At 49.5% G+C, this 18,697-nt stretch overlaps 1 protein-coding gene across 2 annotated transcripts; it reads right to left on the bottom strand.

Annotated features, from left to right (window-relative positions):
* Positions 1 to 216: 216 nt before the first annotated feature.
* Positions 217 to 13,799, bottom strand: SPACA9 (sperm acrosome associated 9). Of its 2 annotated transcripts, XM_056859971.1 has the most exons (4): positions 13,647 to 13,799; positions 4,088 to 4,290; positions 2,297 to 2,444; positions 217 to 279 (listed from the first exon to the last, which is right to left on the bottom strand). In XM_056859971.1, the coding sequence occupies exons 1-4, from the start codon at positions 13,788 to 13,790 to the stop codon at positions 271 to 273; spliced, it is 504 nt and encodes a 167-aa protein (XP_056715949.1). In that variant the 5' UTR covers positions 13,791 to 13,799; the 3' UTR covers positions 217 to 270. The 2 variants fall into 2 exon arrangements, with proteins under 2 accessions (XP_056715949.1, XP_056715948.1); XM_056859970.1 differs by lacking the exon at positions 217 to 279 and having other exon boundaries at positions 2,048 to 2,444.
* Between the last annotated feature and the right edge of the window lie 4,898 nt (positions 13,800 to 18,697).

Here is an 18,697-nt window from a genome sequence, read left to right as displayed (position 1 = left end):
TGTGGGCTTCATGTCATACATTTGAGCAAGTAAATGAAATGTTACAAATCAGACACTTCAAGGTGGGTCTCAGACCTGAAAAGGTTGGACGTGAGAAAACAAAAGATGACTGCTCTGCTCTCCCTCCTTCTCCCTACTGTCTCAACAGAATCTTCCTTTGATAATTTGACCACAGGAAAAAAAAACCCATTATTCTAGCAAAGAGCCACGCGAGCAGGGGAAATGGCTTTATTCAGGAGCATCTTCCAGAAGGAGGCAAAAATACAGGAGCTATGGAGCCTGTAGGGAGGGGAAAAGAGCAATCAGAAGAGAAGAGTTGGGCTGGGCTTGCCAGAGTGCCATTTCAGGGGTGGTCTTCAGGGAGGGGTTGCTGTGTGTTTGTGGGAGAGAGCCTGACTCCCACCGGCCAAGCCCTGGAATGGCTTTGGAGTTTGTGAACAATCACAACGGGCAAGGTGAGTCCACTGACAGAACCCAGGGAGGATTGTGGTACCCATTTTCAGCCTTGAAATGTGGCCGGACCAAGTAAGGAAATCTCCTGTCCCTGCCCCACACCGCCACAACCACCCCTCTGTCGGTCAACCCTCACTCACTCAGGGCCGCAAAATTCTACATTGGCATAGATCACCAATTTCTGGTTCAACCTGTCATGGACCAGGAGTTGGTGAGCCGAAACAACTGAGTTAAGGAGAGGGGCTGCAGCTCAGCAGAAGAGCCTCTGCTTGGCATGCAGAAGGTCCCTGGTTCAACCCCTGGCACCCCTTGCCAGTTTGAGTAGACCATACTGATGCAGTATAAGGCAGCTTCATGTGGACAACTGACTCAGATTGCAAATGTCTGTGTGAATTGACCATTGTCTGGTGTTAGGAGCAGGCACTTGCCTGGAGTATCAAATGCTAGTTGCTATGGCTTTTAACCCACCAAGCCAAACACCATCAAAAGGGGCTCGAAGGCCTCCCTGTTTGGGCTTCCTGTCCAGCCCTGACAAAACAGGGGCCTTTGTTGAGCCCCAACAGGTGGAGGGGGACCCAGGTTGGCTTGGTGGCTCACCAATTGTTGTTACGCCTGGCCTAAGCAAAAGTCAGGGGGTGCTTTTGCACATGCCGAATAATGCACTTCCAATCCACTTTCAATGCACTTTGCAGCTGGACTTTACTGCGTGAAATGGCAAAGGTCATTTATGCTGGGGAAGTTTGCGATTGGTTTGCTGCACAGTTTTCTGTTCCGAATTCTCAAGCATTATATGCATGAGGGCTTCCTCCCCCCACAACAAAAATTCCAGGAGTACCTTGTGTTTCATTAGGCATCCCCAGTGAATCACGATGCTTCTGAGTCCCTCCCCCTGAAAACGCAGCCTTGTTGCAGTTTACTTGGAGGGGGCGTGTGCTTTTGCTGGGTATTCCTCCCCACCTTTCTTCAACAGCTCCCTGCTGGGAGCTGCCTTCCAACCTTTGCAGCCTCTCTGCAGTGTCTTCCTGCATATTTCATGAAGGTTTCACTCCTTTGTGCTGTGCTTTGAGGGAAGGGGTTGGATGGAAGGGACAGACGCGTGGGAGAGAAACCCGAAGTTAGAGTTATGCATGGAAGTGGCAGGGATTTGCGTGGCTCTTGCCTCGAAGCAGTATTTAAATTTGTTCTAAAACAGGCTCCTAGAACTGTGGGGGAAGAACAAGGCCAGAGCGAAGTCACTTCTGAAGGTCGGTTAAAGTAATGAATAATGCAAAGGAAGCCTCAAAGCAGTCCTGCAGGGATTGCGAGCCAAATACCCCTGCATAAATGGCCCAAATCCACTTGCAAGCGATCGTTAAAGTGCATTGAAAGTGCATTATTCGGCATGTGTGAAAGCACCCAGGGTGTCAATGCCAATCTCTGAGGCAGTTCTGGCGGGACCTGGGCCTAAGGCCAGGGGGAGAGAGAGTTGCATGGGGTCATGCTCCACACCGTCTCTTCCTTGCTTTGCCTGGGATCAGGGAAGGGTGTAACCGAAGGGAAGACCAGGGAGACCGTGCTTTAAGGTCAGGCGAGCATGCTTTAAAATGTCATTCTCTTAAAAGGCGTGCCTACCAGGCGGCTTCCAAGGCCCGTCGAGAAGCTTGCCGACCGTCCTCCCCAGGCCCACCTGCGGCTTTCTCTGAACCCGCCTACCGTCCCGGGGCGGGTTTGTCAAACTAAGCGAGGTCTGAGTGGCCGCCGTGAGGAAGGTGGGCTGGCAAGAGGCAGCGAGCCCCGTTCCTGCCGCACCCGGCCTGCAGGACTTGGCCGCCCAAATCTCGGGGCTGGCCTGCTTGCCACTCACACTCTGTATCATGTTCCGTGGGAGCTTCTCGCTGTGGGCCACCCACTCCTTCATGCAGTCCAAGATGATGGGAATGAGGCTCACCACGCCCCCGTAGTGGTTTCGGGCTTCGTCGCAGCTGAGGTGGTTCACCACGTCGTGCGGGTACCTGTGCGGGTGATTGGAAGAGCGGGTTGGTGCCGCCGACGGCAGGGAGGGCGCGGGTGAGGGAGGAGGTCCGGCATCTGTTCTGCGTGCAGGAAGGCCTGGGTTCAATCCCCGGCAGCAGTTTTTAAAAAAGTATCAGGAGCAGGTGATGTGCCCTGACTTGGATGGCCCAGGCTAGTGTGATCACATCAGATCTTGGACCTGCTTAGTACATGGATGGGAGACCACCAAGAAGAAGAAGAAGAGGAGCTGGTTTTTATATGCTGATACATGAACCATCCGCGTGACCTTGGGCCAGTCACAATCTCTGAGCCCTACCTACCTCCCAGGGAGTCAGTAGTGTGGAGGGGAAGGTGATTGTAAGCCGGTTTGATTCTCCCTTAAGTGGTAATCAAATTGGCTTACAATCACCTTCCCTTCCCCTCCCCACAACAGACACCCTGTGAGGTAGGTGGGGCTGAGAGAGCTGTGACTAGCCCAAGGCCACCCAGCTGGCTTCATGTGCAGGAGTGGGGAAACAAAACCAGTTCACCAGATTAGCATCCGCTGCTCATGTGGAGGAGTGGGGAATCAAACCCGGTTCTCCAGATTCTCCACCGTTCCAAACCACAGCTCTAACTACTACACCACGCTGGCTCTTTAAGTGGGCCTTTTGCCTTCCAGCTGTGACAGCGCTGGACTTCAGAGTGCCAATTCCACCAGTTCTGCCGCTTGGTCTCGTGAGGGTTTCAAATGTGATGCCCAACTTCTGGGAAAATGGCTTTTCGGTACTGTGGTGTGTGTCCTGATTTGTGTGAAGTGCAGTTAGAACCAGGGTGTGAATTTCTCAAACAACCCAATGTTCCCAAAAGGCAAACATGGGAGAAGGGATGTGCCCGTAGCAGGATCCGGCAATTGGGACTCTTTCTGGCAAACAGAGACAGTTGGATGAGAAAGGTGGGCGAGCTGCATGGCCCAAGGACCACATCTGGTGTTAGAAACCAGAAGAGCCAGAGTCCAAATTGGAGCCCTTGAGAGGAGACAGCCACCACCCCCCTTTCTGAATGGCCTTTGGCTCTTGAACTGCATTAAACAGGTTTGGGGGAACGTCACCTTGCTGGCCTTCAGTAAATTGTTTAGCAGGTTGAGGCATGAAAAGTTCTTGCAGGCCCGATAATGGCCATAATTTGCCCACCTCTGTCTTGGGGCACTTACAGTGGTGGAAGAGAGGAAAGGGAGGTCTTTGAATTACAGCACAAAGCATGTCAAATCATGACCCAAGAGAAAGCTGAAGAAAAATAATAATAAAGCAGACAGCATGGTTTTTGGAAGCTTCTGACTCTAAGGCCTTTTATGCATGGCTGTTTCCTTGTGGTCACCCAGCCAACTACTTCGGGGCTTTGCTTTGATAATGCTTGCATTTTCCGACCTTCAGAGGTCGCCTCGCTCTCCCTGTGCGTTTCTGCATATTTTGCCCGGGTTTTCTGGATGCTGGCTAAACACAAATCCAGAAAACATGGACAAAATGCAGAGAAACATGTGGAGAGAAAATGCAGAGAAAAATACAGAGCAAGGCAACCTCTGACGGACGGAAAATGCATGGCAACTCCAGTTTTACAACATTACTTTGTCTACAAGCTGAGAAGATGCAGAATAAATACCTACTTGGCGCGGATGGCGCTGAGGTCATTGCTGTGGCTCACCAGCATCTTGCATTTCTCCAGCAGGGTGTTGGTGGTGCTGTTCCCAGAGTGAAGAGACTCCAGCCTCTGGCAGAGCTTGTGCAAGTCACTGCAGATGTTGAGGAACATGAGGAGGATGCGCTTGTCCGTCGTGTTGTTGCAGTGGTGGTCCATGTAGGTCTGCACCTGGCAGCACAGGTGGGGAGAGGGGCAGTTAGGACAAAGCAGAAAGCAGATCCAACGTTCTCTTGGAAACTGAGCAGCAAAAGGAAGCTCCGATGCTGGAGGCCGGATGTTTTAAGCCAGGAAGCAAAAATGCAAGCTGCGCTGAAAATGAAATGAATGAAGCCATCTGAAAGTATCATTCATTCATTCATTCATTCATTCACATGAACACATGAAGCTGCCTTATACTGAATCAGACCCTTGGTCCATCAAAGTCAATATTGTCTACTCAGACTGACAGCAGCTCTCCAAGGTCACATCACCTGCTTGCCTAGTCCCTTTAACTGGAGATGCCGGGGATGGAACCTGGGACCTTCTGCATACAAAGCAGCTGCTCTACCACTGAGCCATGCTGCCTCCCAAAGTCAGTATTGTCTACTCAGACTGGCAGCAGCTCTCCAGGGTCTCAGGTAGAGGTCTTCACATTGATATGGTAAACAAGGGTTCTTGGGGGGAGAGAGAGACCTGAGATCATTATTTCAAGAAAACAGTTTATTTGCAGCTGCGGACTCAGAGGCCCTAATGGGCAGAAATCTCTGAGCCCCGATCATACTGAGGAAGGGATATTTATCCAAATTCAAGATATGACAACCCATCAACATTCAGGGTAGGCTGATAACACTCCAGACATCGAGGCGGCAGTAGAGTAACAGTAGAATAACAGTTTCACCCAGTTCTTGTTATGGTTTACTGTAACCCTCCATGACTCTTGCCCCAATTCCTTAGCACACAGGCATACACACACAGAGATATCCTGCCCAGCAACAAGCTATTCCCTTGCTGTCCTAATACATTTCAATACATTTACAGAAAGGAAAAGAGATTATTACAAATTGCTAAATCAGTGGATCTTCCATAGTCAGGGGAAGTCTACCTGCTGTCACAACATCACCTACATGCCTAGTGCCTAAATGGAGATGCTGGGGACTGAGCCTGGGACCTTCTGCATGCCAAGCAGATGCTCTACCGCTGAGCTTCAGCCCCTCCCCATTCAACTGAAATGAATGAAGTTACTTGGAATTATTGTTATTTTACATTGTACACCTCAGTTCCTCAGCAGGTTGCCCAGTTTGGGAAAATTGCAGATAATGTAATCCACAAAGGAAAAGCACTCTAGACGTGGTCAGGAGTCCTCCTGTTCCTTTTTAAAGCCTTGCTTCCATTCACCAGCTAGTCAAATGTCTTGGAGCTAATAGCTCTTGTGGATTGATTCCTAACGCCAGTCCAAAACACCCAGGAAATGAGGCAGGGATGACATCTCATAGCCAGAAGACACACACACACACACCACCCACTCCTGTTTCCAAGGGAGACAAAACTATTGACGACTTGGAGAAAATGACCCTCAAAAAGCCAAAGGACTCGGGAGGCATGGATTAATAGGGAGGCATGGATTAATTATTGTAGAGATGAACTTAAATGTGATATTAACAAATGTATTTTGATCTAATTCAGAAAGGATGTATTGGGCATGGATGGCTTTGTTATAATTGAATTAGAAAAACAATACAAAGAGGGAAAAAATGTTAACTAAAAGATCAGAGGAGGGGGGAGGGGAAGTCAAAGAACTATACTTTTTAAAATGCGCAATGGAATGTATAATGATTATTTGGAAAAATAAAATTAAAAATTCATTTTAAAAAAAAAGAAAAAGCCAAAGGACTCCTAGACATATTTTGGCAGGTTTCACTGCTGATGGGGCAGATGGTTGGCCTGCCAGCTTGCAAAGCGGGGGCATCTGTGGAACTGGTGACTGACCACTGGGAAGGATCGGCCACAGCCTCGTGTTTTGCTTTCCCTGCGAGAGAACACAAGTGGGGACTGCGGCTTGGTTTGGGGGAAAGATAAAGGGTCCAGAGGTTGCTGGCTCCGGTCCAGTCCAGGTCCAAATCCTCAACCGGCTCTGTGGCAGTCTTGGGCTAGGTGTTAGTGGACAGGCGTTCTCCCCACGTAGCCAAGGCCACTAGTCTTTGCTCTGCTTAATTGTGTCCCAAGATGACGGACTCAGCGAAAAGAGGCTGGGGCTGCGAAGACGGGAGTGTGTGAACTTTCCTCCTCCTCTTCCTTTTAAGTGTCCCCGCCAGATTTGGAATGCGGGTGCAGGGGCGGGATGGAAAGCCGTCCCTGCAGGCGCCCGGGAATGGAGGGAGAGATCAAAATATATCAAAATAACTGTAGCAATCGGAAGAGGAGGAGGAGAGAAAGCTGAGATATATTCCAGCCTCCAAGCATGTCTCTTCCTTTCAGAATGGTGGAGGGAAGTGACTGGGACCCTTGGCCACAGCTGCCTTGGGAAGACACTCTAGCCAGGGTAGTGTAGTGGTTTGGAGCAGTGGACTCTGATCTGGAGAACCGGGTTTGATTCCCCACTCCTCCACGTGAGTGGCAGAGGCTAATCTGGTGAACTGGGTTGGTTTCCCCACTCTTCCACATGAAGCCAGCTGGGTGACCTTGGGCCAGTCACACACTCTCAGCCCCACCTATCTCACAGTTTGTCTGTTGTGGGGAGAGGAAGGTGATTGTAAGCTACTTTGGTTCTTCCTTAAGTGGTAGGGAAAGTCGGCATATGAAAACCAACTCTTCTTCTTTTTCTAGATGCCTTTAGCATATACTAAAGGTAAAAAGTGCAAGCACCGGGTCATTCATCTACACTTTACACTCAGCAAGCTGGGTACTCATTTTACCAACCTCAGAAGGATGGAAGGCAGAGTCAACCTCAAGCCAGCTACCTGAACCCGACTTCCGTCAGGATCGAACTCAGGTCGTGAGCAGAGCTTTTGACTGCAGTACTGCAGCTTACCACTCTGTGCCATGAGGCTCCTATCGCAAACCAGAGAGAGAAACTGTTACAAGCTCTCCCGGACCCCATCTGTCTCCAGGGCACGCTCATCCAGAGGGATCATCAGGATTACCCCCGGCATTTCCCACTGCTCTATGAGCAGGAGGAATAGGCAGGTAAGAATAGGGTTGCCAGGTCCCTCTTTGCAACCAGTGGGAGGTTTTTGGGGTGCAGCCTGAGGAGGGTGAGGTTCGGGGAGGGACTTCAATGCCATAGAGTCCAATTGCCAAGGCGGCCATTTTCTTCAGGTGAACCAATCTCTATCAGCTGGAGATCAGTTGTAATAGCAGTAGACCTCCAGCTATTACCTGGAGTTTGGCAAACCTAACAAGGGCTCATGGAGAATAGGTCTGACCATGGCTGCCAGACATGATAGACAAATAGAACCCCCATGCACAGAGGCAGTATATCTCTAAATACCAGATTAAGGTTGCCAACCTCCAGGTACTAGCTGGAAATCTGCTACTACAACTGATTATCAGCTGGAGATCAGTTGTAATAGCAGGAGATCTCCAGCTGCAGCCTGGAGGTTGGCAACTCTAGGTAAAAAGATCTTGAAATTTTCTAGGTTTTTCTGGTGCTCTGTGTTCCCTGTAAGGGCACATTCAGCATGAAAATGGCAACAATAACCAGAACCAAGAAAAGGAGCTTTCCCACTAATTACATATACATTCAGGAGAGCATGCCGGAGGCTTGCACCACACAGAGCCAGACTAGTAGGGTTGCCAGCTTGGGGTTGGGAAATACCTGGAGATTTTGGGGGTGGAGCCTGAAGAGGGTGTGGAGGGAATTCAGTGGGGCATAATGCCATAGAGTCATCTTCCCAAGCAGCCATTTTCTCCAGGGGAACTAATCTGTCACTGGGAGATCAGTTGCAATCCCAGGAGGTCTCTAGCCTCCACCTTAAGGTTGCCAGCTCCAGGTTGGGAAATACCTGGAGATTTTGGGGGTGGAGTCTAAAGAGGGAGGGGTTTGGGAGGGGAGGGACTTCCATGCCATAGAGTCCACCTTCCAAAGCAGCCATTTTCTCCAGGTGAACTGATCTCTGTCGCCTGGAGATCAGTTACAATGTCAGGAGATCTCTAGCCTCCATAGGGTTATCAGGTCCCTCTTAGCCTCCGGTGAGAGATTTTTGGGGCAGAGCCTGAGGAGGGTGGTGTTTGGGGAGGGACTTCAATGCCATAGAGTCCAATTGCCAAAGTGGCCATTTTCTCCAGGTGAACTGATTTTTATCGGCTGGAGATCAGTTGTAATAGCAGGAGATCTCCAGCTATTACCTGGAGATTGGCAACCCTAAGCCTCCACCTTAGGGTTGCTAGTTCCAGGCTAGGAAATACCTGGATATTTTGGGGGTGGAGTCTAAGGAGGGTGGAAGTTGGGAAGGGGAGGGACTTCAATGGAGTATAGTGCCATAGAATCCACCTTCCTAAGCAGCCATTTTCTCCAGGGGAACTAATCTCTGTCACCTGGATATCAGTTGTAATAATGGGAGATCTCCAGCCACCACCTGGAGGCAACCCTGCAGAATAGTGATCCACTGCGCCCATCCACCCATCCTGGCTGTGGCTTTCCAGGAGTCAAGCCAAGAGCTGAGACTGAAGTGGAAACTCCCGAGACTGAACCTGCCCCCTTTTCCTTGCAAGTGGTGTGTGGTTCAAATGTTGGACTAAGATGGGTGAGGAACGTCAGGCCCAAGAGCCGTATAAGGCCCTCGAAATCATTAGCTCTGGCCCTTCATTGGTCCTGGCAGATCTCTAGCTCAGAAGGATCTAAGACTGGCGATCCGCCCACTCCTGCAGACAAGAATAGCCTCTATTCAAGAAGGATGTGAGTTTGTTTTGCCGAGAAAAGGAACCTTTCCCCCCCCTTGAAGAAGAGTCATTAGCTATGGAGCTGCTAGGACCGCCCAAGAAACTGTGTTAACCCTTTCCCACACGGGCCATGGAGAAACGTATTCCCTCTGTACTACAAGAGGGCTGGGGACGGAAGTGGTGACAATGGAGGGGTTAAAGGGGGCAGGGCCAGAATGCATGGGGGTGAGTTCTTAGCCAGTGTGTCCTCATTTCATCCCTGCAGGAGCCGGTTGTAGAATATGGCCCCAACCATGTGAAGCAGGAGCAACTCCAGCGTGCAGCTGGACAGCTACGCCCACCTGGTGCAACAGACCATCCTGTGCCACCAGGTGGGCGAGTGTGCCACCAGTTGGATGCCTGCCTGCTTTCCTGCGTGGGGGGGTCATCTGGGCAGCTGCCTGCTTGGGGCTTGGTCGGTACCCCCTCTCCCTTCTGGTTTTTTCTCCTCTAAGTCCTGCAAAAGACGCGTAGGGCGGGAAAGTGCCAGATTGGGACGTTACTGGACCGGGCTCCTTCGCCTACAAGCCCCGTTCGGCTTGTCGCTTACTCTGTCTTGTGTTTGCTGCCCTGCCTGAATCTCTCGGGCCCAGTTTGGGACGGCAGAGCTCAAAAGTGAGTCGCTCTACGTGGCAGACACTCAGAGCTAAATGTTTCACCAAATATAGCAGGCTGATTTTTAAGTTGATAATTTTGTATGGGCCGCGAATGAAATTATAAATATCCAAATGGCCCTTGGCAGAAAAAAGGTTCCCCACCCCTGGACTAAGATCTGGGAGACCCGGGTTCAGATTCCCACCCTGCCACAGAAAAGTATGCCTGGTGACCATGGGCCAGTCACACTCTCTCAGCCTAACCTACCTCACAGGGTGGGTTGTAAGAATAAAATAGAGCAGGGGCAAACAATGCTGCAAAACTCTTTGGGTCCTCGCTGAGGAGAAAAGCAGAGTAAGAAACATCTCAATGAAATAACGCTGTTTGCCTCCAGGCTGTAGCCTAGGATTGGCAGCTCCAGGTAGGGAAATACCTGGAGATTTTGGGGGTGGGGCCTGAGGAGGGCGGGGTTTGGGGAGAGATTCAATGGGGTATAGTGCCATAGAGTTCACCTTCCAAAGAGGCCATTTTGTCCAGGGGAACCGATCTATGCTGCCTGGAGATCAGTTGTAATAGCAGGAGATCTCCAGCCACCACTTTATTTCTGCTGGTTAGAAATTCTTAAGTTCTGATGAGCTTTCTTATTGGCATGATGTCATGCCTTGTGTCAGCTGAGACACAAGGGTGATACAATGAAATTATTGCAAAAGAACGAAAATGCCCATTTTGTCTGGATCAAATAGACTACCTAGCACACATTGCTTTAGCATGTCCACAAAATAATATTGCACTAAATAAATATATCACTCCCTGGATAAAATAGCTAAAGACGCTTTCTGAGAAGGGGATAAGAAGAAGAAGTTGGTTTTTATATGCTGACTTTCTCTGCCACTTAAGGGAGAATCAAACCGGCTTACAATCTCCTTCCCTTCCCCTCCCCACAACAGACACCCTGTGAGGTAGGTGAGGCTGAGAGAGAATGACTTTCCCAAGGTCACCCAGCTGGTTTCGTGTGTAGGAGTGGGGAAATAAATCCAGTTCACCAGATTAGCCTCTGCAGCTCATGTGGAGGAGTGGGGAATCAAACCCGGTTCGCCAGATCAGACTCCACCGCTCCAAACCACCGTTCTTAACCACTACACCACGCTGGCTCTCTATATACTGTGTTATCTGCTGACGAATAGATAGGTCAATTGCATGAGAGATGTGGAAACTTTTCTCTTTATAGTGTCAAGGAAAAATTAAATTTCATCTCCCCTTTTTAAAGAGTGAAGTGGTTGATGGATAGCCAGGGGCTGTTAAATCTAGGGAAAGGAAAGGTACGTGTCTTGCTGAAATTTAAAGAACACGTGGCTGGGCTCTTTTTAGACTGGAACAAGAAAAATGTACAGCGTATATACATCAGGAAGAGTGGGAAGCTGATATTATTTGGATTTGGCGAGGGGCCCAGGGCTGGTGCTGTGAAGTGGCTGTCTGTGCGCCTGCTTCTGCATTTCTGTAATACCTGCTCAACCTATATATTTGTAAATAAGCAGACAATTACAAAGACAACACAGGCTTCCCATGCTCCTTGCGACAAAGGAAGCAAACCCTATTGGGAAGGGGAGGAAGGGGAAAACGTGTCAGGGTAGGCAGACAAAATGCATGCTTCAACTGGAAGATTTGTTACTAGGGTTGCCAGCTCCGGGTTGGGAAATACCTGGACATTTTGGGGGTGGAGTCTGAGGAGGGCGGGGTTTGGGGAGGAGAGGGACTTCAGTGCCATAAAGTCCAATTGCTAAAGCAGCCATTTTCTCCAGGGGAACTGATCTCTGTTGCCTGGAGCTCAGTTGTAAAAGCAGATCTCCAGCTAGTACCTGGAGGTTGGCAACTCTATTTGTTACATTACCCTACTTTGTTTTTCCAGGTTTAGGTATTGTTGTGGACTAATGGAAAATGAGAGGCTTTCTCCCAAAAAAAAAAGAGAGAGAGAGAAATTCCAAGACAGGCCTCTTAAGCACTGGCATATTTTTCTTTTCGCACAACCCGGAAAATTCTGCACATCCCCTCGAGGAACGGCATCCGGCCCCTACATTCATCATTCCACTTCTGCCACAGAGCCATTATTTTTAATAGGCAGTTTCCAAAGTTATAGTTACACTGCGGGGATGCAAACTGGGGAGGGGGTGGGTGGGAGGAAAGGGGGGGCAGAGATGGTAAGAGGGGTTGTCACTTCTTTATGGTCGCAGGTGGCGGGTTTAGCAGAACAGAGCGGGAGGGAGGGAATCGTTCTGTTTCATAGGGGAGGCTAAATCAACCCCAGTTCTTTAAATGGGCTGACAGGTTGATTAATAGCAGGGCAGTTATTTTTGAACCTGTCAGGAACAGCAGTGGCTTATTCAGTGAGTGACTTCACAGGTCACACCAGAGAGGTTTGCACACACCGTCAGCCCCGAGAGTAAATATTTGCTTACCACTGAAGGAAAACTAAGTGCACAAATAGCCAATGCAGGTATGTGTTCTGTGCAAAGGCATGTCAACATTCTGGCGTAGGAGTGGCTCCAAAGAGCGACCATGTTGGGCATTACATAAGAACATAAGAAAATAAGAAAAGCCCTGCTGGATCAGACCCAGGCCCATCAAGTCCAGCAGTCTGTTCACACAGTGGCCAACCAGGCCTCTAGGAAGCCCACAAACAAGACAACTGCTGTAGCACCATCCTGCTTGTGTTTCACAGCTCCTAATATAATAGGCATGTTCCTCTGATCCTGGAGTGAATAGGTATGCATCTTGACTAGTATCCATTTTGACTAGTAGCCATGAATTCTCCTCTCTTCCATGAACATCTCCACTCCCCTCTTAAAGCCTTCCAAGTTGGCAGCCATCACCATAACTATGCATTGTGTGAAGAAATATTTCCTTTTATCAGTTTTGAATCTCTCACCCTCCAGCTTCAGCAGATGACCCCGTATTCTAGTATTATGGGAGAGGGAGAAAAGCTTCTCCCTGTCCACTGTCTCCATACCATGCATCATTTTATAGACCTCTATCATGTCTCCCCTTAACTGCCTTCTTTCCAGCAGTGCCCAACATTGGTTGTAAGTAAACAGCACGGGTCCTACAGGATTGCCATTTTAGCTCTGCATGGAGCTCCTGAGAGGATCAGAGACAGTTTGCAAGCAAGCTATCATGTGCCTCCACTTCCAGATTGAGGGAGCCCATGGGAACTGGATGGCCCCAGTCATCAAATCTCAGAAGCTAAGCAGGGTCGACCCTAGATAGCACTTGGATGGGAGACCACCAAGGAAGTCCAGGGTTTCTACACAGAGGCAGGCAATGGCAAACCACCTCTGAACATCTCCTGCCTTGATAGGGATGCCAGCCTCCAGGTGGAACCTGGGGCATTATAGCTCATCTCCAGAATACAGAGACCAGTTCTCCTGGAGAAAATGGATGCTTGGGTGGAGTCTATGGCATTGTACCCCACTGAGGTCCCTGTCCTCCCCAGGGTCCATCCCCAAATTTCCAAGAGTTTCCCAACCTGGAGCTGGCAACCCTACCCCCCGATCCCCTACCAGGGGACATGGCAATTCTAAAAATAGGGTTGCCAGGTCCCCCCTCGATCGGTGGGAGGTTTTAGGAGGTGGGGCTGGGGTGGCCGCATGTGCACGCACGTGCACACATGCGATGATGTCACTTCCGGGTTTACCTCCAGAAGCACCACATTGCCATGACCACTTTAGCACTCGAACCCCGGCTGCGGCTGCACAGATGGGGCACTACTGGGGGTAAACCCGGAAGTGACGTCATCGCACTTGTGTGGCCGCACACACACAAGATTGCCACTCTGGAGCAGCTGGGTGGATTGGCAGGCAAGTGCATGCCAAAGCCACCCACCTGGCCACTCTACCTAAAAATCCCAGGGGGTCACCATAAGTCAGCTGTGACTTGACCACACCTCCCACCACCGTGGGAAGGCAAGGGGGGCCTTCCCCAAATCCCCCCATCTGGACCTATCTGGCACCATGAAAAGCTGGTTTCTGTGAGCTCTGTACCTGCCCAATGCTAGTCACAGGCTTGATCTTGTCGTGGGCATTCTCTCGGGTATGTTCCAGAGCCGCTATGAAGGTGAACTGCTGTTGCTGGAAGATCTTGTACGTCTGCTCAATGTTCCGTAGACTCTCTTTGATTTCGTTCATTTTCCCCCCCGCCTGGAGATTTTTTTTAAGGAGGTGAAAGTGGAGTGGGGGAAACAGGAAGTTGGTTTTAGTACATTTTTAAATAATCAGGACACTCAAAATATACCACAGGGTGCACCCTCAGGGGACATTTTTCTGGCTTTCTTTGATGGTTTGGGATCTAAAGAGCTACTTTGGCCTCTTATGCACGGGTTGCTCCCTTCGCAGGCACCCCTGACTAATTTGGCGCTTCGTTTTAATTATGCATGTATTTTCCAACCTTCAGAAGCCACCTCGCTCTCTCCTCGTGTTTTCAGGATTTTGTTTAACTCTGAGTTAAAAGTCTGCCTCAATCCCAAATTGAAAACTAGTCCTGTGCATACTTGTCACTTTTTTCCCTCCCCATACCCATTCTCACTTCTCCCTCCCACATGTCTGTCCCCCTCATCCAACCCCTCCCCTCGGAGCCATTATCAAGTGCACTAGTGAGAGAATAATGCTGGAATACCATGAGGCTGCTTATTTGGTCAGTTTCAGAAAGAATAGTGGAGAGAAAGCTGACATCACAACCTTGGGTGCTGCTTATTTGGTCAGTTTCACAGTGAGTGTGGGTCACTTGGTTCAGATCAAATGAAAGAATCCAGCTGTGGGTCTGGTGATGTATTTTTAAAAAAAAAAAACACCACAGCTAATTACAAAGCAGTGTTTTCAGGGACACACAAGTGGTTCAGAAGCTCTGCATTTTTGCTGGGGATGCAGAATTGATCACTAGGTACTCCTGGAATTTCTTCTGGGCAAAAAGCCCCTGTGCATAGTGTTTTGAGAATTCAACTGCAAACACTATGCCATTAGAGAGCAGCAGATCCAGCAGAAACAGACCGTGCATAAAATGCCCTTGTCATCATCCCCCCACCACTGGCCTGGAAAAACCCACTGCGATCTGAGCCTTGCATCACAGTGTACAACAGGGGTCCTCCACCTTTTCCAGCTTGCGAGCCCCTTTGGAATTCCAAAGCAGCATGGTTATCTCCAGTCACACAGTGAAGATCCTTGTGCTGTGGTGGCAGCTGCTGCCAAAGCAATGTTTTTTTTAATAAATCTGCATGGCCAATCAAATTTCCAATGGCTAATCGGAAGCAATGTGGGGCAAAAGCCCAACCTGGCCCCACCCACCTTCTAAAAACACTTGGCAGGCACCAGGAAAGGTGTCGACGGGCAGCAGCATGGTGCCCATGGGCACCACACTGGGGACCTCTGTTCTAGGAGATGTTAGTTTTGCCATTCATAGCCATTTGGCCCCACTCTTGCCAATGTGTTTCTTTATGCTGTTATGGGGGGGGGGCATGCACCGCAGGACTCTCCTAGCCTTGCCTTTGTAATTCTTTGACTTCATTAATTCTAATAAAAATCCTCCTTCCATTCCCCTTTCCCATTTATTCTGGAGCCAGCGTGGTGTAGTGGTTAAGAGCAGTGGTTTGGAGTGGTGGACTCTAACCTGAAGGACTGGGTTTGCAGCCACAACTGCCACAAAATGGCCTGCAGCAGCCATTTTGTGGCAGCCGTTTTGTTGCTGAGCCCACCATGCTGTGTCAGAATTCCAGATGTGCCCGCAGGCTCGAAAATACCCTCCTGGATTTATTGGTATCTGATTGTCAGTGGTCTCCTTGGAGCTGTCTGCCTTTCACTCAGGAAAAACATAAGGGATTGTCAGAGGTACCACAGGCTGGTTCCCTGTGACTGGTGCTGCCACACTCTGGGGAACTGAGTCTGCTCCTACAGCCAGTGTGGTGTAGTGGTTAAGAGTGGCGGACTCTAATCTGGAGAACCGGGTTCGATTCCTCGCTCCTCCACAAGAGCAGCGGAGGCTAATCTGCTGAACCGGGTTGGTTTCCCCACTCCTCCACATGAAGCCTGTTGGGTGACCTTCGGCCAGTCACAGTTCTCGCCTAACTCTCTCAGCCTCACCTACCAGTTTGAGACTCCTTAAAGGTAAAGAAAAGCAGGGTATAAAAACCAACTGTTCTTCTTCGACATGCATAGCCCCACCCTGGGATCTGTCTTTTGGACACACAAAGGTGTGATAGACTGTTGGGGACTGACTTTTCTACACAAGGAGAAACATTTTCCTTGGTTCTTTCTGTGTTTGAGAATGTTCAAATACCACTTGTCTAAACCTATTTGTCTGCTTTCTCTCACCTTCCTGGGAAAAGTCTCTTAACTGAGTACATCCCTGATTTGTGACTCCCGCTGCTTAATTATAGGCGCTTCTGCTCTTGCCCCACTAGGAAGTGTGACTTTCTTTCTCTAGCCTGCCGTGGAGGGCCAAAGTTGCTAGCTCTATATATATCTATATATATCTATATATCTATATCTATATATCTATATCTATCTATCTATCTATCTATCTATATATATATATATATTTTAAAGGCAGAGTGAGCGAACAAGAGAGGAAGATATATCACGTTATGAGTGTGCGGTCCCCGAGCCCCAAACGGTAAGTCAATGCAGTTGTAATGATGCTGCAGAAACAGGTAGACAACTCTGAAGGGACCACTGACAATCAGACACCATAAACCCTAGTGGGTCTATTGTAAACATAATGGAGCCATGCATCAACCGTGACGCTGTGAAAAGACCGGAGGGAGGAACGTCTTCTCTCGGCTCGCGTAAAGACAGTGGCCCAAGCGGCTTAAAATGTCCTCCCTCCCCTTAAACGAGGACTAGCTTGATGGGAAGTGGACTGAGGAGGCCCAAGGGTGGCTGTTAACCTCTGCTTGCTAGTGGCCGACTGGGAGACTTACCAGAGATGAAGAAGAAGAGCTGGTTTTTATACCCTGATTTTCTCTTACCATCAAGGGGTCTCAAATCAGCTTACAGTCACCCTCCCTCTCCCCATAAGATCCCTTGTGAGGTAGGTGGGGCTGAGAGAGTTTGGAGAGAACTGTGACTAGCTCCAGGTCACCCAGCAGGCTTCATATGTAGGAGTTGGGAATCAAACCCAATTCACCAGATTAAAGTCAGCAACTCATGTGGAGGAGTGGGGAAATAAACACCAGGTTAGAGTCCACTGTTCATGTGGAGAAGCAGGGAATCAAACCCCAGATTACAGTCTGCTGCTCATGTGGAGGAGCGGGGGAAACAACCTGGTTCACCAGATGAGCATCCGCCACTCATGTGGAGGAGTGGGGAAACCCGGTTCTCCAGATTAGAGTCCACCCCTCGTAACCACTATACCACACTGGTGGTGTCTTTGAGCATAGCTCTGGCACAGATGGCACAGAGGTAGATGGAGCGCAGCACTAGGATTTGTTGGGTTCTATGGATGTGGCAGGTTTTAAAAAGGTTTGGGCAGAGCCAAGGTTGCCAACTTCTTAACAGCTTCTGCTCCTGAGCTTTTAACAGAAGCTTAATCGGCAGACAAGCTTAATCAGCGAACCACAGGAAGCTTCACCACCTTGGTTTCTAAAGACCAAGTGGCTGTGATAGACAGGGCTTTCAATGCACTTTAGTGATTGCTGGCAGGTGGGTCTTGCCTTTTCACACATTGGCCGTTTATGCTTTAGAGGGTTTGCTGCTCAGCAGACGCACGGTTTTCTGCTCCGAATGCTCAAAGCCCTATTGCCTCAAAGAAATACCAGGAGTGGCAGGAGTAAATTCCATAAATGAAGACATCACCATGAAAATGCGGACTGTCAGAGTTCCTGCTGACTGAAAACACTACTCTGTTTAACTGGCTACCAAAGGTAGCTGACGGCTGGCAGGTCACAAGCCGCGGTAGTGGTTGCCTAACTCCCTTGTTGGCTCCTGAACACTAGAGAGGATGCCTATGAGACAGGGGGGAACAGGCAGCGGCGGTGGCCATGGGGTGGGAAGTCTCCAGTGGGGAGCCACAGCAGTTGGGTTTTTTTGTTTGTTTACAGGAACCCCGTGGCACAGAGTGGTAAGCTGCAGTACTGCAGTCCAAGCTCTGCTCATGACCTGAGTTCGATCCCGACGGAAGTTGGCTTCAGGTAGCTGGCTCAAGGTTGACTCGGTCTTCCATCCTTCCGAGGTCGGTCAAATGAGTACCCAGCTTGCGGGGGTAAAGGGAAGATGACAGGGGAAGGCACTGGCAAACCACCCCACAAACAAAATCTGCCTAGTAAATGTCAGGATGTGACGTCACCCCATGGGTCAGGAATGACCCAGTGCTTGCACGGGGGACCTTTACCTTTTTTTATACAGTGCTGTTCTAGCAATAAAACACTTAATTTATTAATATTAAGCATTTTATTGTTAAAACAGCACAGTAAAACAAAAAACCTACTGCAGCTTCCCGCCAGAGACTTCCCGCCCCATGGCTGCCACCGCCGCTGCCTCACCAGCCCAGCAGCCTATCCATACATCACCAGCCCCCCACCAGGCAAGCAGTGGGATTCTTTCATTTGATTTTCTCAGTTCTGGAGATGTTAACATGCTGCTGAAACTGTCCTGAGAGGACGCCTATGGAGTGGAGGGGGGAGCCAGCTCCCTTCCTGAGATCTTTACACTCTTGACAAAAATGGCTTCTCTGGGAGGGCTTAGATGAGAGCGGAACAAGCGAGAATGAACAGGGGAAGAGAAAACCCGAAGCTAAGACTATTCATGGAAAGTGCCTCGATTAGCTTTGCTTTGGGATCGAGGCAAAATTTAAACTCGTGCTAAAATGAGTTCCTGAAACCACGGGACAAGTGCAGGGCAGCCGCAAAGTGCCCCCAGAAGAAGAGTTGGTTTTTATATGCCAACTTTCTCTACCACTTAAGGGAGAATCAAACCAGCTTATAGTCACCTTCCCTTCCCCTTCCCGCAATCGACACCCTGTGAGGTAGGTGGGGCTGAGAGAGTGTGACTAGCCCAAGGTCACCCAACTGGCTTCATGTGGAGTGGGGGGAAAAATCCAGTTCACC

The sequence above is a fragment of the Euleptes europaea genome, chromosome 14, assembly GCF_029931775.1.
Source record: "Euleptes europaea isolate rEulEur1 chromosome 14, rEulEur1.hap1, whole genome shotgun sequence".
In the NCBI taxonomy this organism is placed as follows: domain Eukaryota; kingdom Metazoa; phylum Chordata; class Lepidosauria; order Squamata; family Sphaerodactylidae; genus Euleptes; species Euleptes europaea.
This window is presented reverse-complemented; position numbering and strand designations above follow the sequence as displayed.